Genomic DNA, 21,694 nt, shown 5'->3' with positions numbered 1-21,694 from the left:
CTCCCTGCAGTCTTCTCCGGATTTCTAACCCTCTCACCCCCGTGGGTGCCGCGGATCCAGATTCCCGCTCCCTGTCTCTGCCGAGAAGTGGGAGGGTCGTCGCCTGGGGTGACCCAAGGGGGCAGAGATGCCATCGTCGGAGAAGGAGCGCAGGGCCCAAAGGCGAAGCAGAGACCCCTCCCCGTCCCGGGGGCACAGGACGGGCGCTGGGACTGGAGCTGCCCCGAGACGCGGCGCCGGCTGGAGGAGCTGTATTTCCGGAGCAGGATTACATCCGGGCGGGCTCTGAGGACAGCCGCCAGTTCTGGCCTTCTTCGAGCGGCTCCAGCGCTTCCAGACCCTGAAGGCTGAGGGGGAGCCGGCGCTGCGGGCACCCCCGGCCCGGGCTGACCCCTCTGCCGTCCCTGGGCTGGCTGGCCTCCCGCAGGAGTACGACCCGCGCTACCGGATCAACCTGTCGGTGCTGAGCGGGGACGTGGAGGGGCTGGCGCGGGGCAGGAGCGGGGGGTCTGCGGCGGGGCCCCGGGGTGCCGGCCGAGCGGCTCTCCCAGTTCCGCGCCGCCCTGCTGCATTACCTGGACTTCGCCCAGAAGCAAAGCTTTGGCAAGCTGGCCAAGCTGCAGCGGGAGCGGGCGGCCCTGCCCATTGCCCAGTACCCGCGACCGGCTGCTGCGGGCCGTGGCCCAGAACCAGGTGGTGGTGGTAGCCGGCGACACGGGCTGTGGCAAGTCCACACAGGTCCCCCAGTACCTGCTGGCGGCTGGGTACAGTCACGTGGCCTGCACCCAGCCACGCCGCATCGCCTGCATCTCGCTGGCCAAGCGGGTGGGCTTTGAGAGCCTGCACCAGTATGGGGCTGAGGTGAGTGGGGCTGAGACCGGGGGCGGCCCAGGACTCCGACGGGGTCTGTGCCAGGCTGGGGGAATTAGTAGCCAGTTTTGTAGATCAGACAGGGAGGATGTGAGATCTGTGGTGCCCCCCACCCCCGGGCCAGGAGTCCTGGTTAAACCCGGTGCGGGTCCCAGATGAATGGACCCCATGTGGCCTCTCGCTGTTCTCCCCCAGCCCTGCTGCCTGGGGGCGTGGGTGAGATTGTATGCAGGGAATAGGGGCTGGGCCATGCCTTGGGGGTACAAAGAGCCCTGGGATCTAGGCTGTGCCCTCCCACCCCCCATGGGGGTCTAGGCTGAGCCCTGGGAGTAGGCAGTGCCTGGGGGTTTGGGCCAAGCCCCCTAGGGCTCTGGGTCAGTCATCAGGGGCTTCTCTCAGGGCAGCCCCATGCATTCAGCACCAGCTGTCTGGGGTAAGCACCACGGTCCCCTCCTTGCTGGCCCCTCTGCCCCTGGCTGGCGGGTGCTGGGCTCACCCCCACCCCCTGCTGACTGCCCGCCCTTGCTCCCCCCAGGTGGGATACCAGATCCGCTTCGAGAGCACTCGCTCCCCGGCCACCAAGATCGTCTTCCTGACAGAGGGGCTGTTGCTGCGGCAGGTGCAGCGCGAGCCAGCGCTGCCCGGGTACCAGGTGCTGATTGCCGACGAGGTGCACGAGCGGCACCTGCATAGCGACTTCTTGCTGGGCGTGTTGCGCCGCCTGCTGCCCGCCCGCCCCGACCTCAAGCTGGTGCTCATGTCGGCCACCATCAACATCCGCCTCTTCGCGGGGTACTTCGGGGGCGCCCCCGTGGTGCAGGTGCCCGGGCGGCTCTTCCCCATCACGGTGAGAGCACAGGGGTTGGGCATGGATGGGAACTTGGGGAGCCTCTCGCTGTACCCCTACTGCATCCTTGGGGATCCCTCGCCCGGCGCTGAGATGCAGCCACCTCTGGGGTGGGGCACAGGGGCTGTGTGTACAGCAGTGGTCACCGACCGATCTATTGCGATCGACGGGTCGATCCTAGAGGATCTCCCTGTCGATCGCGATCTCCAGCGGCACAGCAGGGCTGCCGCTAAGACAGACTCCCTGCCTGCCCCAGCCCTGTGCTGCTCCTGGAAGCAGCCAGCGCGGCCCCGTGACCAGGGGGGAAAGGGAGGTCTCCCTCCGCTCGCTGCTCCTGCCTGACAGCACCGGCCCCGTAGCTGCCATTGGCTGGGAACGGGGAGCTGTGGCCAATGGGAGCTGTGGGGGCGGTGCTTGCAGAGAGGGGCAATGTGCGGAGACGTGCCCCCCCACCGGGGCCCCAGACACCAGGCTGGGAACCTGTCTTAGCGGCAGCCACGCTGCGCTGCCGCCCGGTAAGTGCTGTCCGGCTGGAGGCTGCACCTCAACCCTGAACCCCTCCCGGAGCCAGCACCCCAAACCGCCTCTGGCACCCCAAGCCCCAGCCCTGACCCCCCTTCCAGAGCCAGCACCCCCACCCCCTCCGGCACCCCAACACTCTGCCCCAGCCCGGAGCCCCCTCCTGCACCCCTGCCCCAGGCTCAGCCCAGAGCCCCCTCCCACACTGCAAACCCCTCGGCCCCAGCCCAGAGCCCGCACCCCCTCCCGAACCCCAACCCCCTGCCTCAGCCTGGTGAAAGTGAGTGAGGGTGGAGGAAAGCAAGTGACGTGTGTGTGTGTGTGTGTGTGTGTGTGTGTGTGTGTGTAGAGTGAGTGGGGTGGGGCTTTGGGGAAGGGGCGGGGCCTCGGGGAAGGGGCAGGGTAGAGCCTGGGTTGCCCTTAAATTCAAAAAGTGATCTTGGGCATAAAAAGGTTGGAGTCCACTGGTTTACAGGGATCCCTGGCCTGGTGCTGAGACGCGGCCACTTCTGGGGTGGGGCACGGGGGCTGTGTGTACAGGGATCCCTCGCCTGGTGCTGAGATGCAGCTGTGTCTGTACGCAGGTGGATTAGAACCCAGGAGTCCTGGCTTCCCAGCCCCCCTGGTTCTAACCCCCTGGACCTCACTCCCCTCCCATAGTGGGGGTAGAACCCAGGAGTCCTGACTCCCGTGGCTAAGCCACGCCCCTCTCCCTGCACCTCCAGCCTGCTGGGAAGATGAGGGTGGTGTCCCTGCGGGGCCGGCTCTCGGGCTGCCCAGCGTAGGGCGCTCTCTCTGCCCTTTGGCCACGGCGTCTCTGCTTGCGCAGGTCATCTACCAGCCCATCCCTCAGGAGGAGGCGGCAGTGAGTGGGAAGCCAGAGCGGCTGGACCCCAGGCCCTACCTGCGGGTGCTGCAGGCCATCGACCACAAGTACCCGCCCGAGGAGCGGGGCGACCTGCTCGTCTTCCTGAGCGGGGTGGCGGAGATCAGCGCCGTGCTGGAGGCGGCCCAGGCCTATGCCACCCACACCCAGCGCTGGGTGGTGCTGCCCCTACACAGCACCCTCTCCATTGCCGAGCAGGACAAGGTGGGTCTGGCGGCGGGGCAGGGGCCAGGGCCTCTGCTGGACTGGGCTGTGCCCCCCCCGGTGGGGGAGACGGGCAGGGAGCAGCTGGCAGTGGGGAGCTGGCCTCAGAGATGGGGCTAGGAGGGGAACGTGGCAGAGGAGCTGGGGAGGAAGGGGGGTGCGTGGGGGCACTGGGTGGCTGGGGGAGCGGTGCCGTGGGGGGGAGTGACTGTGCATTGGGCAGAAGGCATGTGTCGGGGAGGGGGTGGACAGTGGCTGTGTGTGGGGATGCAGAGGGGACCAGCAGGGGTGGCAGGGTGTGTCAGGGGCTGTGACTCCCCATCTCTTCCCCGCCCCCCAGGTGTTTGACATGCCCCCCCCCGGAGTCCGGAAATGCATCGTCTCCACCAACATCGCCGAGACCTCGGTCACCATCGATGGGGTGCGCTTCGTGCTGGATTCTGGTGAGACGCCCGCCCCTCGCTTCAGGAGTGGGGGGCCTGGGCCGGCACCAGCTCTCTGGGCCGGCCTGGGACCCCCCTTTGGCCGTGGCTCTGAGCACTGCAGGATGGGGGTGGGTGGGTGCTGGGCGAGGCTGGTGGAGGTTGTCACCTGTCCTGCCCCCCAGGGAAGGTGAAGGAACTCAGCTACGACCCCCAGGCCAAGCTGCAGCGGCTGCAGGAGTTCTGGATCAGCCGGGCCAGCGCCGAGCAGCGGAAGGGACGTGCGGGCCGGACGGGCCCCGGTGTCTGCTACCGGCTCTACGCTGAGTCTGATTATGACGCCTTCGCCCCCTACCCGGTGCCGGAGATCCAGCGCGTGGCGCTCGACGCCCTGGTGCTGCAGGTAGGCAGAGCTGGGGGGAATCTCCCCCATCCTCAAGCGGGTCTGTCACCCTGGTGGGAGCTGTCCTGCGAAGGGGGAACCTGGGTAGATGCTCTGCTCTGGAGGGAAACTCGCCCCCAGGTCTCCAGCATCACGGGAGCAAGCACTGGGCCCAGCCCCGGCAGCCCCCAGCCTCTGGGATGCTTCCAGGGGTTGCCCAGGGCCGTGAGGCACCTTTGCGTCAGGAAGGCTTGTTTGTCCCGGCCAGGGGTCAGCTCTGACTCCACGGGCTACAGGTCACATGAGCCCTCCCCTCTCGGCCTGCGTAGGCTCCGCCATCCAGCAGGGCAGCAGCAGACACCCTCCAACGCCCGAGCCCTCTAAGCGCCACCCTACGGCATCCAGCCCCTGTTCCACCACTCCCAAAGGAGCAGCACGCCCCAGCTCGCCGTCCCCCCCGGAGCCCCCTAGCTCGCCGTGACCCCCAGAGCCCCCCCAGCTTGCTGTGACCCCCGGAGCCCCCCAGCTCGCTGTCGTCCCCAGAGCCCCAGCTCGCCGTCCCCCCCGGAGCCCCCCAGCTCGCCGTCGCCCCCAGGTCACCGTCCCCCCCGGAGCACAGCTCCACTTAGCACACAGCTGGCGGAACGAACAGCCGGTCCATGTCTCCCAGCATGGACCAGCCAGAACGGCTGTGATCCTCCGGTCATACAACGTGCCAGCTGGCTACTTGCCCCGCGGTGAAGGATCCTGGGTGTCTCTCTGTACCCCAGTTACACCCCCAAAAGTCCAAGCAGGGTCCCCCTGCGGTTTGTGGGTTTTCGTGCAGCACCTGCAGTCTATCAATCCGTCTATTGCTCAGAGTAAGTGGGTGTCCTTGTGACCCCCCCGATACTCAGCCAGGGTGAGGGAAGCGTCTCTTCTCTCCTGTCTAGCAGGAGCACCTGGGTCGCCTTCTGGCCTGCTTGTCTCACACACCTTCCCAACACATTTTTCAGGGCAGATACGCAGCTCCTTGCACGTGACCCATGCGTCTAGGCAAAGGGTTAATCTTCCATTTCTCCACCCCCCAGATGAAGAGCATGGGGCTGGGTGACCCCCGGACCTTCCCCTTTCTGGAGCCACCCCCCCAGTCCAGCCTGGAGACGGCCGTGCGCTACTTGAGGGAGCAGGGGGCGCTGGACGGGGCTGAGAGCCTGACGCCCATCGGGAGCCTGCTGGCCCAGCTGCCCGTGGACGTGGTGATCGGTGAGGTGCCGTGGGGGGCTGGGGAGGCCCTGGCTGGGGACGGGGGGAGATTGGGGGGGCCAGGGGCATGGAGAGGGACTTTAACCCTTGGGATGGGGGTGGGAGGTGGTTGGCTGCCCCCCCCTGCCCCCGTAACGCTCTCCTGCCCCCAACCCCCTGCAGGGAAGATGCTGGTTCTGGGCGCGCTCTTCGGGCTGGCTGGGCCGGTGCTCTCTGTGGCGGCAGCGCTGAGCGTGCAGTCCCCGTTCCTGCGCCCCACGCGCACCAACCCCGACTGTGCCACGGCCCGCCGGCCCCTCGAGAGCCCCCACGGCGACCCGCTGACGCTGCTCAACACCTTCAACGAGTGGGTGCAGGTGGGACTGGCTGGCCCTCAGCTCCGCGGGACGTCTGGGGGGGCAGACCCTTGGGTGGGGTGTGTTGGGGGGGGTTACATACTGTGAGGGAGCTGTGGGGGGTCTCGGGGAGGAGATCCCCCATGATGGGAGCTGCGGGGGGCGGGGGGGTTTGGGGGAGGAGATCCCCCGTGGGGGAGCTGGGTGTGGATGTGGGGGGGAGGAGATCCCCCATGGCGGGAGCTGCATGGGAGCATCTGGAGGAGGAGATCCCCCGTGGTGAGGGCTGTGGGGTGCAGTAGGATGGCCCCCCGCCCCTGCCGTAATAACCTGAGGCTTCGGTGTGGCCGGCAGGTGAAGTCGGAGCGGGCTGGCGGCTCCCGGAAGTGGTGCCGGCGCCGGGGGCTGGAGGAGCACCGGCTCTACGAGGCAGCCAACCTGCGGCGCCAGTTCCAGGTGGGTGCGCGGCAGGAGAGGGGGGCAGGCGTCCCCCCAGAAGTGCCCCCAGCCCCTCCCCCCCTAACCTCCCGTCCCCCCAGGAGCTGCTCCGGGACCACGGTCTGCTGGAGGCCGTGCAGGGGCCCAGGGACAGCTCCGCCCGGCAGAGCCGGCACCGGGAGCGCCGGGAGCTGCACCGGCTGCGGCGGCGGCACGAGGAGACGGAGGGGCGGAAGCGCAAGGTGTTGAAGCTGCGGGAAGGGGAGGCCGGCTCCTCCAGCGACGAGGGCGAAGGCGCCGGCAGGGCCGGGCCGCCTGGCGTCGATATTCAGGTGCGTGGGAGGGGGCCCCAGTGGGGAGAGTGTGGGGCAGAGCCCCCCCCCCCCATTCCACCCCTCACTGGGGCCAGAGCCAGCACCAAGAGCTTTCTCTGTCTCCCCCACTGGCTTCCTGCCATGCCCTCCCCCCACCAGCAGGAGGGAGCCCGGACTCCTGGGTTCTGACCTGGCTCTGGGAGGGGAGTGGGGTCTAGTGGGTTAGAGCAGGGGGGTGGGGGCTGGGAGCCAGGACTCCTGGGTTCTGACCTGGCTCTGGGAGGGGAGTGGGGTCTAGTGGGTTAGAGCGGGGGGGTGGGGGCTGGGAGCCCGGACTCCTGGGTTCAGGTCCTGGCCCTGTCTCTGTGATACTGGTTACCGAGCCGGCTGGTGGAGGGGGTCAGGATCCTGTGGCTACGGCAGTGCCGGCCCCTCTCTGCTGGGAGCGCGGGAGCGTCCGCCCGCAGGGTTTGCCGGATGGGGGCAGTGCTGTCCCTTGCTGTGGGGTGCTCCTAGGTGCTGCCGGGGGGGGCCCTGAGCTCCTCTCAGTGCTGCCCCCCTCACACCCGTCGCCCCTTCCCTCGGCAGGACGTCAAGTTCAAGCTACGGCACAATGTGGACGAGCTCCAGGCTGCGGCCGGCGCGGCCCTGTCCTCCCACCAGCTTGCCCTGCTCAAGCTGGTGCTGTGCAGGGGTCTCTACCCCCAGCTGGCCGTGCCCGACCAGTACAACAGCTGCCGCAAGGACTCTGACCAGGTGTGCTGACCCAGCTCCAGCTCCTGGGGCTCGTCTCAGCTCTGAGGGGGCGGGGGGTGGTCTGGGGAGTAGAGCAGGGAGGTGGGGGTCAGGATTCCTGGGTTCTCTCCCCAGGTCTGGGAGGGGAGTGGGGTCTGGTGGTTAGAGCAGGGGGGGCTGGGAGCCAGGACTCCTGGGTTCTATCCCAGCTCTGGGAGGGGAGTGGGGTCTAGTGGTTAGAGCTGGGGGGGCTGGGAGCCAGGACTCCTGGGTTCTATCCCAGCTCTGGGACAGGGTGGGCTCTGGGCTAGAGGTTTGGGACTCTGCAAAGGAGGAAGCCCGTGAGAGCCGTGCCCCAGGCTGGGGTCTCCAGCATCCGTTGCAGTCGCTGGCCCTGGCCCTGACGCCTCATCTGGTCTCCTTGTAGATTTTTCACACCAAGAATAAGCAGGGGATTGTCCTGCACCCGACCTGCGTCTTTGCTGGCAGCCCGGAGCTGCTGCAGGCCACGGAGGAGAAAGCAGAGCCGGGGAGGAGCCGAGGTAGGGAGAGGGACGGGGGGCGGCCCAGCCCCAGCCCCTTGGTGCCCTGACGCAGGGGGAGCTCCCAGTCCAACCCGACCCAGCGAGGGCCCTTCTCGCTGCGGCACAGAGCGACTGCGTCCCAGAGAGACTAGCTGGGGTCATGCAGGGCGTCTGGGTGGGGAGCCGGGGCTGGAAGCCAGGGCCCCTGAAGCCCAGCCCAGCCCCCTAGCCTGCTGGCCCCGCTCAGAGCAGTGGGTCTGTGGGCCCTGCCTCCTGCCCCGCCCCGTGGTTGCCCCAGCCCCCGCGCAGGGCTGAGCTGGGCCCCCCTCTTGTGGCTTTGCAGGTTCCCAGGAGGGGCTGAGCAGCCGGCACCAGCTCCTGGCCTTCGTCTCGCTGCTGGAGACCAACAAGCCCTACCTGGTGAACTGCCTGCGGGCACCGGCCCTGCAGGTGGGTGCCTGTCCCTGTCCCCTGGTCCCCTGGCCCCCCGCCTGGCCCTGGCCCCCTGGCCCCCCGCCTGGCCCTGGCCCCCTGGCTCCCCTGCCTGGCCCCCCACCTAGCCCCCTGCCTGGCCCTGGCCCTGCCCCCTGGCCCCCTGCCCGGCTCCCCTCCCTGGCCCCGGCTCCCCTGCCTGGCCCTGGCCCCGCTGCCTGGCCCCCCTGCCCCCTGGATCCCCTGCCCCCTGCTCTACCCCTGGCCCCTTGCCATGCACTGGCTCCCCTCCCTGCCTCCGCGCTTCCCGATGTCACCCCTCTGTCAGTCCTCCCGTCCGTGCCCCCTCCTACTCTCACTCTCTGTGACCCAGACCTCCCCTAGCCGACCATTGCTCTGCCCCCCCGCCCCCCCGTATCTAACCGTTGCTCTCCCCCAGGCTCTCCTGCTGTTCTCCCGCGCCCTGGACACCAGCGCTGACTGCACGCGGCTGGTGGCAGACTCCTGGCTGGAGCTGTGCGTGCCGGACAGCGAGGCTGCCCTGCGTCTGCTCTCCGCAGCCCTGCAGCTCCGCGCCGCCTGGGAGGGGCTCCTCAACCGGCAGCTGGAGGGGCGGCGCGGGGAGCCGGGGCGCGGGCCGGACTCTCGGGAGGTGGCGACGCTGAGGCAGGGGCTGCTGGAGTTCCTGCAGCACGAGGTATCTGCAGCTTCCCCAGTGCAGCCGGGCCAAGGCAGGGTCTGCCCCCGGGCAGCTCGGGCCCTGGAGCCCCCCCAGGGAGACCTTTCCACCGAGCTTTGTACCCCTCTGGTCCGCAAGCAGCTCGGAAACATCCTCCCCAGCCTATGGAAGGGGAAACTGAGGTATGGGGCAGGGCCTGCGCAGGCTCATGCCACCAGTGGGGGCACGGCTGGCAGCTCCTTGCCGGGTGTGCACTGTCTGGGACAGCTCTGACCCACACGTCAATACGAGGGGCTGGGGGGCAGCCTGGACACTGGCTGTGACACCCCCCCACACACCAATCCGCACATGGTGTGTTTGCAGGATCTGAGCCCCTCCCCCAGCTGCTCCCCCTGCACTGGCATGGGTGGGGAGTGCAGGTAGTGGGGTGCCCCAGGGCAACTGGTGGGGGTGGGGGTGCAAGTAGTGGGGGGCCCCCGGGAAGCTCCCCCCTGTGCTGATCTGGGTTGGGGGAGTAGGTAGTGGGGGGGCCCCAGGGCAGCTCCCCCCGGCGCTGGTGGGGTGGGGGTGCAGGTAGTGGGGGGCCCCCGGGAAGCTCCCCCCGGTGCTGGTGGGGGTGGGGGTGCAAGTAGTGGGGGGCCCCCGGGAAGCTCCCCCCGGTGCTGGTGGGGTGGGAGTGTTGTGCAGACCGTGTGCCCGGGACTGCAGCTCTCTCCGGGCAGGGAGGGAGCAGCCGGGCAGGTAGCGGGCGACACGCCCTCGTCCCCCTGGGCTAACCCCCCGGGTCCCCTGCAGGTGCAGTACAGCCTGCGCCGGCTGACGGCGCTGGAGAAGCAGAACCTCTACGTGGGGCCCCAGACGGTGGCGGCCGCACCGGGGCTCCCGGGGCTGTTCCAGGGGGCGGAGATGACGCCCGACGAGGAAAAGGGCGGCTACAGGGTGACTGAGTTCCTGACCTACAACTGCCTCACGGTGAGTGCCAGGAGCCCGGGGCTACCCCCTGGATGGGGACTAGCGGCCTCCAAGGCAGGGTCTCCCTATCCCCCCCCAGCTCCTCTGGCCCATATCGGGGGGCCCCAAGGCAGCCGCTAGGGGTCCCTCACCTTCCCTCCCTGTCCCTCCCCATTCCCGAACTGGGGCCAGCATTCCCCAGGCAGAGGTTCTGGGTCCCACCCCGCTCCCTGGATCGGGACCGGCAGCCCCTGAGGCGAAGGCTCCGTGTCCCACCCTGCTCCCCTCCGACTTTGTCCCTTGCAGAGCGACACCGACCTGTACAGCGACTGCCTGCGCAGCTTCTGGACCTGCCCGCACTGCGCCCTCTACATGCCCTTCACCCCCCTGGAGCGCATGGCGCACGAGAGCAGCTGTCGGCCCCAGCCCCAGGAGGGTGAGTCTCTGTTGGGTCCCCGGGGCCGCACTGGGCTAGGACACGGCCTGGGTTCCAGGGCTGGCGTCCCCTTGTCTGGTCACCGCGCAGCCCAGCCGGTCTCTGCCCCAGGCGCTGCAGTGGCTGGGGGCCGCCGGCCACGTCGCTCCACGGGGACGGTGCGTCCCAGCCAAGTCACCCCGGGGGTGCTTGGCCTGTCCGGTGACGCCGTTTCCTCTGCTCTTGCAGCTCCCCTGGAAGAGGCCACTGAGAGTCCAGCCAAAGCCACTGCTCTGCAGAGACCTTATCACTGCGATGCCTGCGAGCGGGACTTCATGTTCACATCCACAGAGACCCTGCGGCACAGAAAGCAACACCAGTGACGGCTGGGGCTGTGTGTCTGGGCCTAGCCCTGATGGGGGCTCTAGTGGTCAGAAGTGGGGAGGCTGGAGGTCAGGACTCCTGGGTTCTCTCCCCAGCTCTGGGAGGGCACGTGGTCCTGCCCCTACAAAGCACATGGCAGCCCATCCTAGCTGCGCTGGCTGGACTCGCGGTGCGGGGTCAGGGGTGGGAGCCGAGTCCTGCAGCGTCGCTCCCTCGCTGACTCCCAGGTGGGTTCGTTACGAGTCGGGTTGGCGGGTTCGTTACGGGCAGGCAGAGACCCCGGCCGTGAGTCTGTCAGGGCGTTGCTCTGGTTGGACTGGGCCTGTCCAGTGGGGCCAGAGGCACTGCTCCCCCTGGCGGGGACATGTCGGGTATGTGTACATGTGTGAATAAATGTCCTTGGCTGAGGAGCGCAACCCCCGAGGTGCGTCGGAATGGGGGGCCTGGGCTGTTCTGGGGTGTCTCTCTGATACGCGGCAGGCCGGAGGGGGTGGCCCAATAGCCCCTTCTGGCCCCAGCATCTCTGGGTCTGACGGCCCCGGACTGGGAAACTCACCGGTGCTCACAGCCGCTTTGCCCTCTGCGGCGGGGGCTAGGGCCGGGGGCTGGAACCCTCGCATGGGCGACGGAGCAGCCCATACCCGAGCCCTGGCTCAGCGCCCTGCAGCCCCCGGGACACCCCCATTCTGCGCCTGGTCTCTGCCGCAGCATCGGAATCGATCCGCGCAGGGCAAGCCTGCATCTGACTGGCCCGGAGTAGGGGTGGCAGTGAGCGAGGGCCTGGGCGGGAGCTGGAGCCAGGGGTGCAATGGGACGCGTGGCAGAGATGGGTGCAGCAGGAAGTCAGCAAGGCTTAGCTGGAGCCAGGGGGTCGGGGGCTAGGAGAGGCCGAGATGGTGCCCAGGTTACAGGCTGAGCGATGAGAGCGAAGGCGTGTGCCTGCGGGTATCTCCGTGGGATAGGCATGTTCACATGGGCAGCGTGCACACTCTGTCCATCTGAGATTGGAGTGTGGACGTATCAGGAGACGGACGTGCAGCCCAGCCAGTCGCTGGCTGAGGGGCTGGCTTCTCTGGCTGCCTGGACTTTGCGTGGCCACGGGGTGGCAGCCTCGCTCTGTGTTTGCAGGATTTGCTGGCGTGTTCCCAGCTCCTGCTCCGAGCTGTCCACGCAGGGTGGAGAGACAGGGACCTCCTGTGTTTGTCAGGATCCTCATTAGTGATGGGTCACCTGTTATTTATGACACAGAGGCTTTGACTGAGATCAGGCCCCGTCGCGCCGCGCACTGCCCAGACCCCGGCTGAGATTGGGGCCCCGTCGCACCGGGCGCTGCCCAGACCCTGGGCGAGACCGGGGCCCTGTCGGGCTGGGCGCTGCCCAGACCCCGGCCGAGATCGGGGCCCTGTCGGGCCGGGCACTGCCCAGACCCTGGGCGAGATCGGGGCCCCGTCGCGCCGCGCACTGCCCAGACCCCGGCCGAGATCGGGGCCCCATCACACTGGGCGCTGCCCAGATCCCGGCCGAGATTTGGGCCCCCTCGCACCGGGGCCGCGCAATATGCAGAGCAAGAGACTGCCCCTCCCCTGAAGAGCCCACGGTCCCAAGAGCCCTGCAGAATGCACCAGCCAGGAGGGCACAGGGTGCCTGGTGAATCCTGTCCTGTTGGCTCTGCAGGCCTGGGCTGGGGCTCGCCCTGCTCTCCTCTGACACCACTCCCATGCCTGCTCACTCAGGAGCTTCTTGGGCTGGCCAGCTCCCAAGGGAGGCTCGTGGGGCGCAGGGCGTCTGTTCTCCCTAGGAATTGGGGTCTGAGAGGCAGATCCCCTCCCCCATCTCCAGCCCTGAAAACCCTGATGGCCTTGCATCTAAGCAGCCCCCCCCCATTTCCCTGCTCTCCCCTCAGCCCCCTCTCACTTGCTCTGTTCATTGCAGGTTGAGTGTTGCATTGTATAGCACCGGGGCAGAGAGCACAGAGCACCCAGGGCCGGCTCCAGGCACCAGCCCACCAAGCATGTGCCTGGGGCGGCGCCTGGAGGGGGGCGGCGCGGCGGGGCCCCAGCCGGGCTCCCCGTCCTCCCCCCGGTGCTCCGGCCGGTCGGGGAGAGCGGCCCCGGCCGGGCTCGCCACCCTCCCCCCGGCACTTTGGCCGGTCGGGGAGAGCGGAGAGCCCCGGCCGGGCTTGGCGCCCTCCCCTGCCGCGCTAGGGGGAGGGGGGGGGGTTGCCTAGGGCAGCAAAAAAGCCAGAGCCAGCCCTGAGAGCACCCCAGGGTGGGCAGGGCAAAAGGGTGTCGTAAAAGGCACCTCAGATCTAGGGCCACATTTCACACTGGTGACATTGGGCAGAGAGCACAGCATAAGGAGCAAATCCAGTGTCTACTGGAAGGGGGGGGGGCTGGGAGCCAGGACTCCTGGGTTCTATCCCAGCTCTGGGAGGGGAGTGGGGGCTAGTGGGTTAGAGCAGGGGAGCTGGGATCCAGGACTCCTGGGTTCTCTCCCCGGCTCTGGGAGGGGAGTGGGGAGGTTAGTGGGTTAGAGCGGGGTGTGGGGGGGTGCGGGATGGGAACCAGGACTCCTGGGTTCCAGCTCTGGGAGGGGAGTGGGGTCTAGTGGATAGAGCAGGGACTGTCCCACACCACTGTTTACCCAAAAGTTATCTGAATTAATTTGCTCCTTTGGCCTTTCAAAGCTGTGAATTCACAGACCCTCCCAGGGCTGACGCACTCCCTTGACTGTAGTTTTTGAAGGTCCCTTTTAAGACAACAACCGCTGCTGCTCCCATCTACATGCTACTCGCGGGCTGTTTCCAAGAGCTGCAACGCTTTGTTATTTCTCCTTGCATCACTTTAAGGGTTTCAGATCCTCCTAATTCAGGATTAACAGCCAGATGTGTTGATTACTACAATGACAGGGGAAAGTGGCCCATACATTGTTAATAGCCTGCTTTATGAAGAACTGAAGGTTTTGGGGTATCATGCAGACCCAAGGCCCCCTGGAGCAGTGCGGCTTACTGGCCTGGCTCCGAGTTTGCAATATGAAAGAGGGCATGATCGCAGATTCAGAAATGGCTGGCAGGGGCTGGAACGATGAAATTAATTCAGACTGGTCCTTTGGACAAAGCATCACTCAAGGCGGGGGACGGGGAGAGAATGCTTTATGCAGAGGGGATGAGCTGGTGAGCTTAAAAGTCAGGACTCCTGGGTTCTATCCCCAGATCTGGGCAGGTGTTGGGTCTGTAGCCCTGTCTCGTGGCGGGTTCACACTGGAGGTTTAGGACCCTCTGCTGGCTGGGGAGACGGGGGCTAGTCCTTCAGTGCCCGTGGTTGTGGCTGCTGTGTCTCCCTATGCCTCACAGGTCTCTGGGGAGGTGCCTGCCAGGGGGATGTGTGTGTTGGGGGGCAGCCAGCCCCAATGCCTGGGGGTCACAATGGGGAGATGATCTCTCTCATCCTCCATCCTGCTCATCTCCAGCCAAATTCAGCCAAAGTTTTAGGCATTCAAGTGTTATTGAATCGCTGAAGCTGTTCCAAACAGCCTATCCCAGCATGGACAGCAAGAGACCCTACCATAAACAATCACATAAACGAGGCAACCCACGTAACTAGCCCACTCCACTTCAAGAAAAATGCCCCTCTTTAAATGCAGAGGATTCCCCTGGTCAGAGCCGGGTCCCAAACATCCCGGGGGCTTGTCTCTCTTCTTGTGAGTGAAGCTGCCGCATAGGAACAGAGATCAAATGAATCCGGCGATCGATCTGTAATTGTGTCACATCCTGCCCTGTGCTGGGGAATTAATCGGACTGTCGAGGTTAATGGAATGTCAGTTAATTTCTTAGCGCACGGTTGCCGGAGCTGCCTGGTAAACGCTTATTGATTTCAACACAATTAAAGATAAACTGAGCACAGGCGGGTCCGGGTGGCATCAATGCCACAATGGAGGAATTGGAGGAGCAAATACTGGCTGGTGTCGGTGCCCCTGAGTGCCCAAGTGGCATCTACAGGCGTTTTCAAAGCGCGATGCAGGGACAGAGCAAGACAGTCTCTGCTCCTCCAAACTGACAAGACAGAACCCTTGTCTCTCTTTCACAGCTGAGGCCCAGAGAGAGAGTGGCAGCCGCATTTTCAAATGAGCGCAGTGCCCTTTCAAGTGGCCACATTGTCCAGAGGTCTCAGCCTGCTGGATGCTGCTGCTTTTTGGAGAAACGGGCCCATGGTTCGGTACCTGAAGGGGAGAGGGGCTCTTCTGACTAGCTGCCCCACAGTGGCTGCCCTCGGTCACGCAGCAGGGTAGTTGCAGAGGAGGGATTTGAAGCTGGGTCTCCTGAGATACCATCCAGGGTTGTGTGCCCAGCCACCCACGCGTCCTGCTTCTGGGTGCATTATAAATACAGCGACAGCTTGGTTAGCCAGCTGCCTGTCTGCGGAGACAGGATGTCAGCTCCGACACTGCTCACTCCCTCGGGGACGGCATCTCCCAGTTTGCGAAGCCAGCAGCTCCTCTGGGCCAGACGAGTTAGATAGTTTAGTCTCTTCAAACAGACTCCCAGCCCCATGCATTGGAGGGCGGTAAAGCGGGGCTGGTGGGTACCTACACATTAAGTACCTACAGACTCAGGCCTCACAGGCTGCTCTCAGACCAGTGTAAATCCGGCGTGACGCTGCTGAAGCTGGGGGCACTACATGGCCATATGTGACAGCAGCGCCCCCGCCCCCTGACTGCAATTCTACTATTCCCAGGGAGAAATGAGGTGTTCTGTGCAGACGGCCGGCCCGCGAGGGGGCAGGACAGGCAGCCGTGCAGGAGTGTGTTGGTTTTCTCACAGCCAGAGGGGACATCCATGCTGTGGCTGAGACACATAAATCCTTTGCCGTTGTAAAACCAGCCAGCCCCTGCTGTTTAATGTGCCACGTGCGGCTTCGCATCCAAACTCTGCTGCGATTTACAAGTGGAGAGCGTTTGGGAACCAGGCAGCTTGGGCTGGGATGGTGAGAGCCGAGCGCATTTGGAACTGCTCTTTAACGAGGGATTTTTAATGATGATGTGACATTAAAAGTCCCCAAGACGGGATGTGGGGCGGGGGTGCTGTAGTATGAGATTTACAAACCCTCTTGCGCTAAGTGTTTAAATGATGGAAGCTCTGTTCCCGCGCAGTAATTAGGGCATAAATTGTATTTATAACTCATAAACAGAAATGTCACCAGTTTCATGAACTGAGGCTTGAGATAATAAAAGGATATTGTAGTTCATCATTGGGGCGATGGAGGGAGATCGATCAGAATTACGGCCTAGGAAAGCTGCGTCCGCGAGTGGCGTTTCGCCGCCTGATGCGTGACTCGTCCAGTGCATGGGCATGGCGCCAAGAATGGAGATCACTGGGCTGGTGGGGGGAGAAATCCATCTGCCTCTGAGTCAGGGCAGTAGGGAGAGGCTAGGCCTTGTACCTAGGCCTCGTGCTGGCCCCTCTGAATGGGGTGAATTTGGCCCCTAGTCCCTGTTCCCGAGTTCAAAGCAGCCTGGGAGAGGCCCTGTATTCGTCACGTCCCCGCCACTCCGCTCAAGGCCCCATCCATCCACTCGCCCGCAGCTCGGCCGCGCCAAGGACCACAGGGGACACATTTACTTTATACGCGTCGGAGACCGCCACGCCCCGGAGGCCGAGCAGAGACACTGTTATTGTAGGCAAAGAGTTATGGCCGCTCATCACACCGGGTGAAGGACGTGTGGGGAATGCAAAGCTGCTGGCCGGGCCAGGCAGGGGAATGAATCACTCCTAAACGGCGGTGCATGCGGAGAGGCCACCCGAAAGGCTGCTGAAGCCTCTCCCACAGCAGGCTGCAAAGAGCCCAGCAGCTGCCGAAGGATGATGGAGAGTGTGTGGGTGGGGTGGGGTGGGGTGGGAGGTAGGGGGGATATCTGACCGGGCTGCCCCTCTGTTTGAATGTCCTGCCCCAGGCGGCCCCTCTCCCGTAAGCCAGCCTTTGGAGGGTGTGAACGGCTCTTGGGTTACATCAATGGGTCAGGGAGGGCAGCAGTGCCTAGTGGTTTGAGCCGGGGGGTGGGGGTGGGGGTGGGGGGTGTCTGGGTGTCAGGACTCCTGGGTTCTATCTACAGCTTGGGGAGGGGGCGCGGGAAGGGAGACGGGCTTCTCCTCCTACTGGCTTTGCCAGCCACACGCAGGGTGCAAGTCCTTTGCCCTCCGTCTGCCTCACTTTCCCCACGTGTGATACAGAGATGACACCGCGCCCGCTTCCCAAGGGGGCCGAGCTGGGCCCGATCCTCACAAACACGCACAGCTTTCATCAAAGGCAGGTCGGCAGCCCAGGGGCTGAGGTGCGACTTACGTGGCACCTAGGCCCGGTGTTCGTGGGGTCGGAGCGGGGCCCCGGCCCGGTGTGCGTGTGGGGGTCTGAGCGGGGCCCAGGCCCGGTGCGTGTGGGGGGGTCTGAGCGGGGCCTAGGCCCGGTGCGTGTGGGGGTCTGAGCGGGGCCCCCGGGCTCGGTGCGTGGGGGGGTCTGAGCGGGACATAGTCCCGGTGCGTGGGGGGGTCTGAGCGGGACATAGTCCCGGTGCGTGGGGGGGTCTGAGCGGGGCCCAGGCCCGGTGCGTTTGGGGGTCTGAGCGGGACATAGTCCCGGTGCGTGGGGGGGTCTGAGCGGGGCCCCCGGGCTTGGTGCGTGTGGGGTCTGAGCGGGGCCTAGGCCCGGTGCGTGGGGGGGTCTGAGCGGGGCCTAGGCCCGGTGCATGTGGGGTCGGAGCGGGACATAGGCCCGGTGCGTGGGGGGGTCTGAGCGGGGCCTAGGCCTGGTGCGTGTGGAGGTCGGAGCAGGGCCTAGGCCCAGTGCATGTGGGGGTCTGAGCGGGGCCTAGGCCCGGTGCATGTGTGTGGGGGGTCTGAGCGGGTCCTAGGCCCAGTGCGTGGGGGGGTCTGAGTGGGGCCTAGGCTCGGAGCGTGGGGGGGTCGGAGCGGGGCCCAGGCCCGGTGCGTATGGGGGTCTGAGTGGGGCGTAGGCCTGCCAGGGGCTTTCCCTGCACAAGCGGCGGAACAAGTTGGGAACTACTGGTCTAGGATGAGGGCAGGGGGTGGGAGCCCTCCTAGGTCTGGTAATGGCTAGAGACAGCCCTGAGTAATATGTGAGGGGGCTATAAAAGATAATAGATGGCAGCGGATATTAAGGGCAATGACATAACTCAACCTCCTTATATATTGTAGCTGATGGATTTAAATATGCGCCAGGATAAATCTTGGTGAGAGAACATTGAAATGTCAAGAGAGAAATCAATCGATCAGAGACCCGAAGAAGGACGCCAGGGTTCGGCCTGGTATTTTTCAACTCGGTCTGTGGATGATAAGTCAGGGCAGCAAGTAAACTTCCCCTTAGCAAGTTTATAGAAAGAAGCAGCAGAGAGTCGGCTGCTGGCACCACACCAGTCTGAGAACGCTGCCACGCATAGGGTCGGCCTGAGTTCTCCAGCCGATGGGCTCTCAAGGTAATGCAGGACAGCTGTGGAGGACGAAAAATGACATTGGACTTTGTGGATAATTCCCTCCACCTCCCAAAGTTGTTTTTTTTTTTTTCATTGAAGCCGAGTCCCCCTCAAACTGTTGTTTTCAAACACCTCGAAACCGGGAAAGGTTCTGTGTTTTCATCCAAAAAGGGGGAAAAAGGAAAATTTCACTCCAAATAGAAATTTTTCATGAAAATGGTCGTTTTGGTCAAACCAACCAAGAAAAAAAACACAAACTTTTCATAAAAAAGTTTAGATGAAAAATATTCCAACCAGCCCTGCCTGGGAGTGCGAGGCGTTTCCTGCTGCCACTGTCTCTCTGTGGCTGTGCGTGGCCAGAAGTGTCTGCTCTGTGGAGCCCACGGGATGAGGCTAGGACGGGCATGGGCTCTCTGCCATCAGGACTGCTGAGCTGAGCCATGGGAAATCTCTCTCCCACATTGTCCAGGTTTTAAAGGCCAGATTCTCAAATGGGCTAGGAGCGCCCCCCCTTTGATGTGAGTGGCGGCAGGTCTTGGCCTGTTGGGAAGTCCCTCCCTAAAGGTTCCTGTCTTGTCGCTCAGAGACACCCCGCAGCCCAGTCACGCTCTGGGTGACTCACATGGGCAGGTTGCTGGATTTTGAACGGGGGGACGATCGTTCCCACGTTCCAGAAACGCTTTGTATTGGCTTTGTGCCACAGCACGAGGAAACTAAGGGGCTGCCTCGGCCAATAGCTGCTCCGGCCATGTCCAGCGGACGCACTCTGTGCGGGGCACGTTCGGGGTTTTCAAGGCCCGACGGGTCCATCGTGACCATCTAGCCTGAGCTGCTGCCATCGCCCGAGTCAGAGGGGCTCGCGCCATGACTCTCGCCGTGACGTGTGGTGTACCAGAGCCGGGGGCCGAGCGCTGAATTCCAGTTATAGTCGGAGGCCATGGAGCAGGGCAGGAAGGTAGGATGCCGATCTCCCCTCAGGCTGTAGCAGAGCCCAACGGATGTGGGGAGGCCTGGATGGAAGTACAGGGGAGTATCTGAATATGGAGCTAGCGGCTGTTGGTTTAGGGCCCTATTTCTGCAGGTGAGTCATGTGGGGGGTCTGTGGAATCTGCTGCCCTTAAGCCCCCCCTCCCCCCGTCGCTGGCCTTTATTTCTGTCTCCCACCTTCCTATCTCTGTTTTGCTCCTTTGTGTCTCCCCAGTTTTTCCCTCCTCTGTATTTCCTGCCTTGTAGCATCTCCAGTCCCGCACTGCCAAAGGCTCCCCTTTTCCCATGCCATTCGCTAGGAGGGTCAGGAATGAAACAGCCAAGGCCAGCATTTAAAGCAGCGTTGCCCAAACTTGGGGGTGAGCTCCCCAGGGCAGGGCATGTAGGGCTGGCTGGTGGGGGGAGAGGGAGCGGGGAAGATGTATTTATCACCTATAATAACCCATGGGGGGGGTGAGGACGGGGGACATGAGTGGTTTCATTTTCCTGAGAGGTGGGCAAAAGTTTGGGAATGCAGTTTTAAACCGTCATTGATATGTTTCAGAGTGAACACCCGATAGGCTGAATGTGGGGGGAGTTCACTTCTCTCTGAGCCATTATTTCAGGCTCTCTGCTGAGTAGCAAGTCAGAAACGGAGCATCCAGCTAAACTCTCCCACTGGGAGGGGAGGGGGCCTAATGGATTAAAGCGAGGGGATGCTGGGAGTCAGGATTCCTGGGTTCTATCCCCCCGAGCTCTGGGAGGGGAGTGAGGTCTAGTGGTTAGAGCAGGGGCGGTGGTGGGGGCTGGGAGTCAGGACTTCTGGGTTCAGTTCCCAGCAGAGACAGGCAAACTGGAAATAGGCAGATGACAAACATTCTAGGGTGCCCAGCACTTTCCGCTCTGGAGAGAGGGACACGCGGATTGATTGATTTACCTGTCCGTGGCTCCTGAGCTGGGCAGAACGTATTCGTGAGTGTGTTCTAATTTTCATCCCCTGCCCCTGCAGAACACACGCTGGAAGGAACCCGTCCTCCGACCCCTCGTACCTGTCTTCTCTGCTACACAACAGATCAGGCGCCGATGGCTTTCCACAAAGAATACAGGGAACAGAATGAGCCCCCATCCGCCCGACTCCAGACCGGGACTCAGCCTGGTAAGGGATGCACTGGGAGCAGGGCGTGGGCTGCAGCGCTAAGGTGTTGCCATGCACAGAACCCGGGATTGGCAGCAAACAGGCCCAGCGTAGGCCCCAGCTCCAGCGGGAGAGGAATCTTCGGGGGCATGTGTGTGTGTGTGTCAGAAAACACCAATTGGTTGAAACTGAAACCGCAGAAAAAGAATTTTTAAAATCAGAAAATGTTTGATTCACCCTCCCCACCCCCGACATTGCAACTTTTCTAAACGACAAATTCTGTGTTCCGGTTCTCCGTGACTTCCACTTGGAAATTCCTACTAATCCCAGCAAAGAAACAGTAAAAACATTTTAAATTGAAACAAAACCAAACGTTTTGATTGACCCAAACTGACATTTTTTTCAGATTTTTTCGGTTTTTGAAAATTAAAGATTTTGACTTTTTGTCTCAATTTGGGGCAGGAAAAATTCAGTATCTTGAAAATGTTCCCTGGACTGGAGAACCGTTTGCTGCTCAGTTTTTCTCCTGGGCCCGAGGCTGCTGGCTTAAGGCCCTTGGCATTGTTTCAGTGTGAATTCTTTTTCCTGTTTTCCTGTGTGGCTTGGTCAAAACAATTTTGAGGAGGGAAATAAATGAAGAAATCAATTGGTAATACTAACAACAGCGGTAGCATGGATGCTTCAGTGGTGACCCAGAACATAACTATTATTATTCCTATTATAATAGCACCTGGAGGCCCCCACTGAGATCGGGGGCCCTCTATCATGCTGGACGCTGCATGGGACACATGGTGAGAGACAGCCCCTCCCCAAAGAGCTCACAGTGCAAATAGAGGAGTGGGAGAGGAACTAGACACAGAGAGAGGGGCAGTGACTTGCTAAATGTTGCATGTCAGAGTTTAGCACCCAGGTGTCCTGACTCCTAAATCCAGGGCCCTACCCACTAGCCCATACGGCCTCTCGGTAGCAGCTGCTGCCCTCTCTGACCATTCACCGGCTCTCCTGGTCCCAGATCCCATCTGAGGCGGTTTTATTCCCATCAGCGGCAGAGCCAGTTTTCCCAACCCTGTTCTGCTCCGGAGCACAGGACGTGCTGAGTTTGCAATTAAATCTTCTAGATTATGACACTTGTGAAAGTAAATCCTGAAATTTCCCAGGCTCATTTTAACAATTAATTTATTTGACATTACGGGCAGCCAGCATGGGAATCTCCGCTCCGCTCCTGCCTCCAATCACTTAATTAAATGGGGAGAAATTACCCCCTTGCTGTTAATTTAGATGCAAGGAGAGACATGTGGTCCCGGTCTCGCTCTGCTGCCAGTCTCAGCTCCCAAAGCAGTCCCCAGCGCAGCACTCCCTGGGTTTAAGGTAGGAGCCTCTCGCAGAGGCAGCACAGACATTTTAACCAGGGAGCCGTTTGTACCATTTTCCCCACGGCCCTCCCAGAGCTGGCAGAGAACCCAGGAGTCCTGGCTGCAAGCCCCACTTTGCTCTAACCACTGGACCCCACACCCCTCTCACAGCTGGGA

At 63.3% G+C, this 21,694-nt stretch overlaps 1 protein-coding gene across 1 annotated transcript; it reads left to right on the top strand.

Moving 5' to 3' along the window:
* The first annotated feature begins 6 nt into the window (after window positions 1-6).
* DHX34 (DExH-box helicase 34) lies at window positions 7-10,998 on the top strand. The gene is given in 21 exon segments (XM_065571898.1): window positions 7-197; window positions 200-256; window positions 259-306; window positions 309-502; window positions 504-656; window positions 658-861; window positions 1,406-1,717; window positions 3,066-3,326; window positions 3,667-3,769; window positions 3,934-4,151; window positions 5,201-5,375; window positions 5,538-5,731; window positions 6,065-6,166; window positions 6,250-6,480; window positions 7,051-7,218; window positions 7,625-7,739; window positions 8,065-8,171; window positions 8,593-8,850; window positions 9,628-9,804; window positions 10,090-10,219; window positions 10,448-10,998. Coding segments are annotated over 21 exon segments (3,411 nt in total). The 5' UTR covers window positions 7-127; the 3' UTR covers window positions 10,582-10,998.
* Window positions 10,999-21,694: the final 10,696 nt, after the last annotated feature.

The sequence above is a fragment of the Chrysemys picta genome, chromosome 17 (genome assembly GCF_011386835.1).
Source record: "Chrysemys picta bellii isolate R12L10 chromosome 17, ASM1138683v2, whole genome shotgun sequence".
In the NCBI taxonomy this organism is placed as follows: domain Eukaryota; kingdom Metazoa; phylum Chordata; order Testudines; family Emydidae; genus Chrysemys; species Chrysemys picta.
Note: the sequence above shows the minus strand (reverse complement) of the source record. Positions and strands in the feature narration are given on the sequence as shown.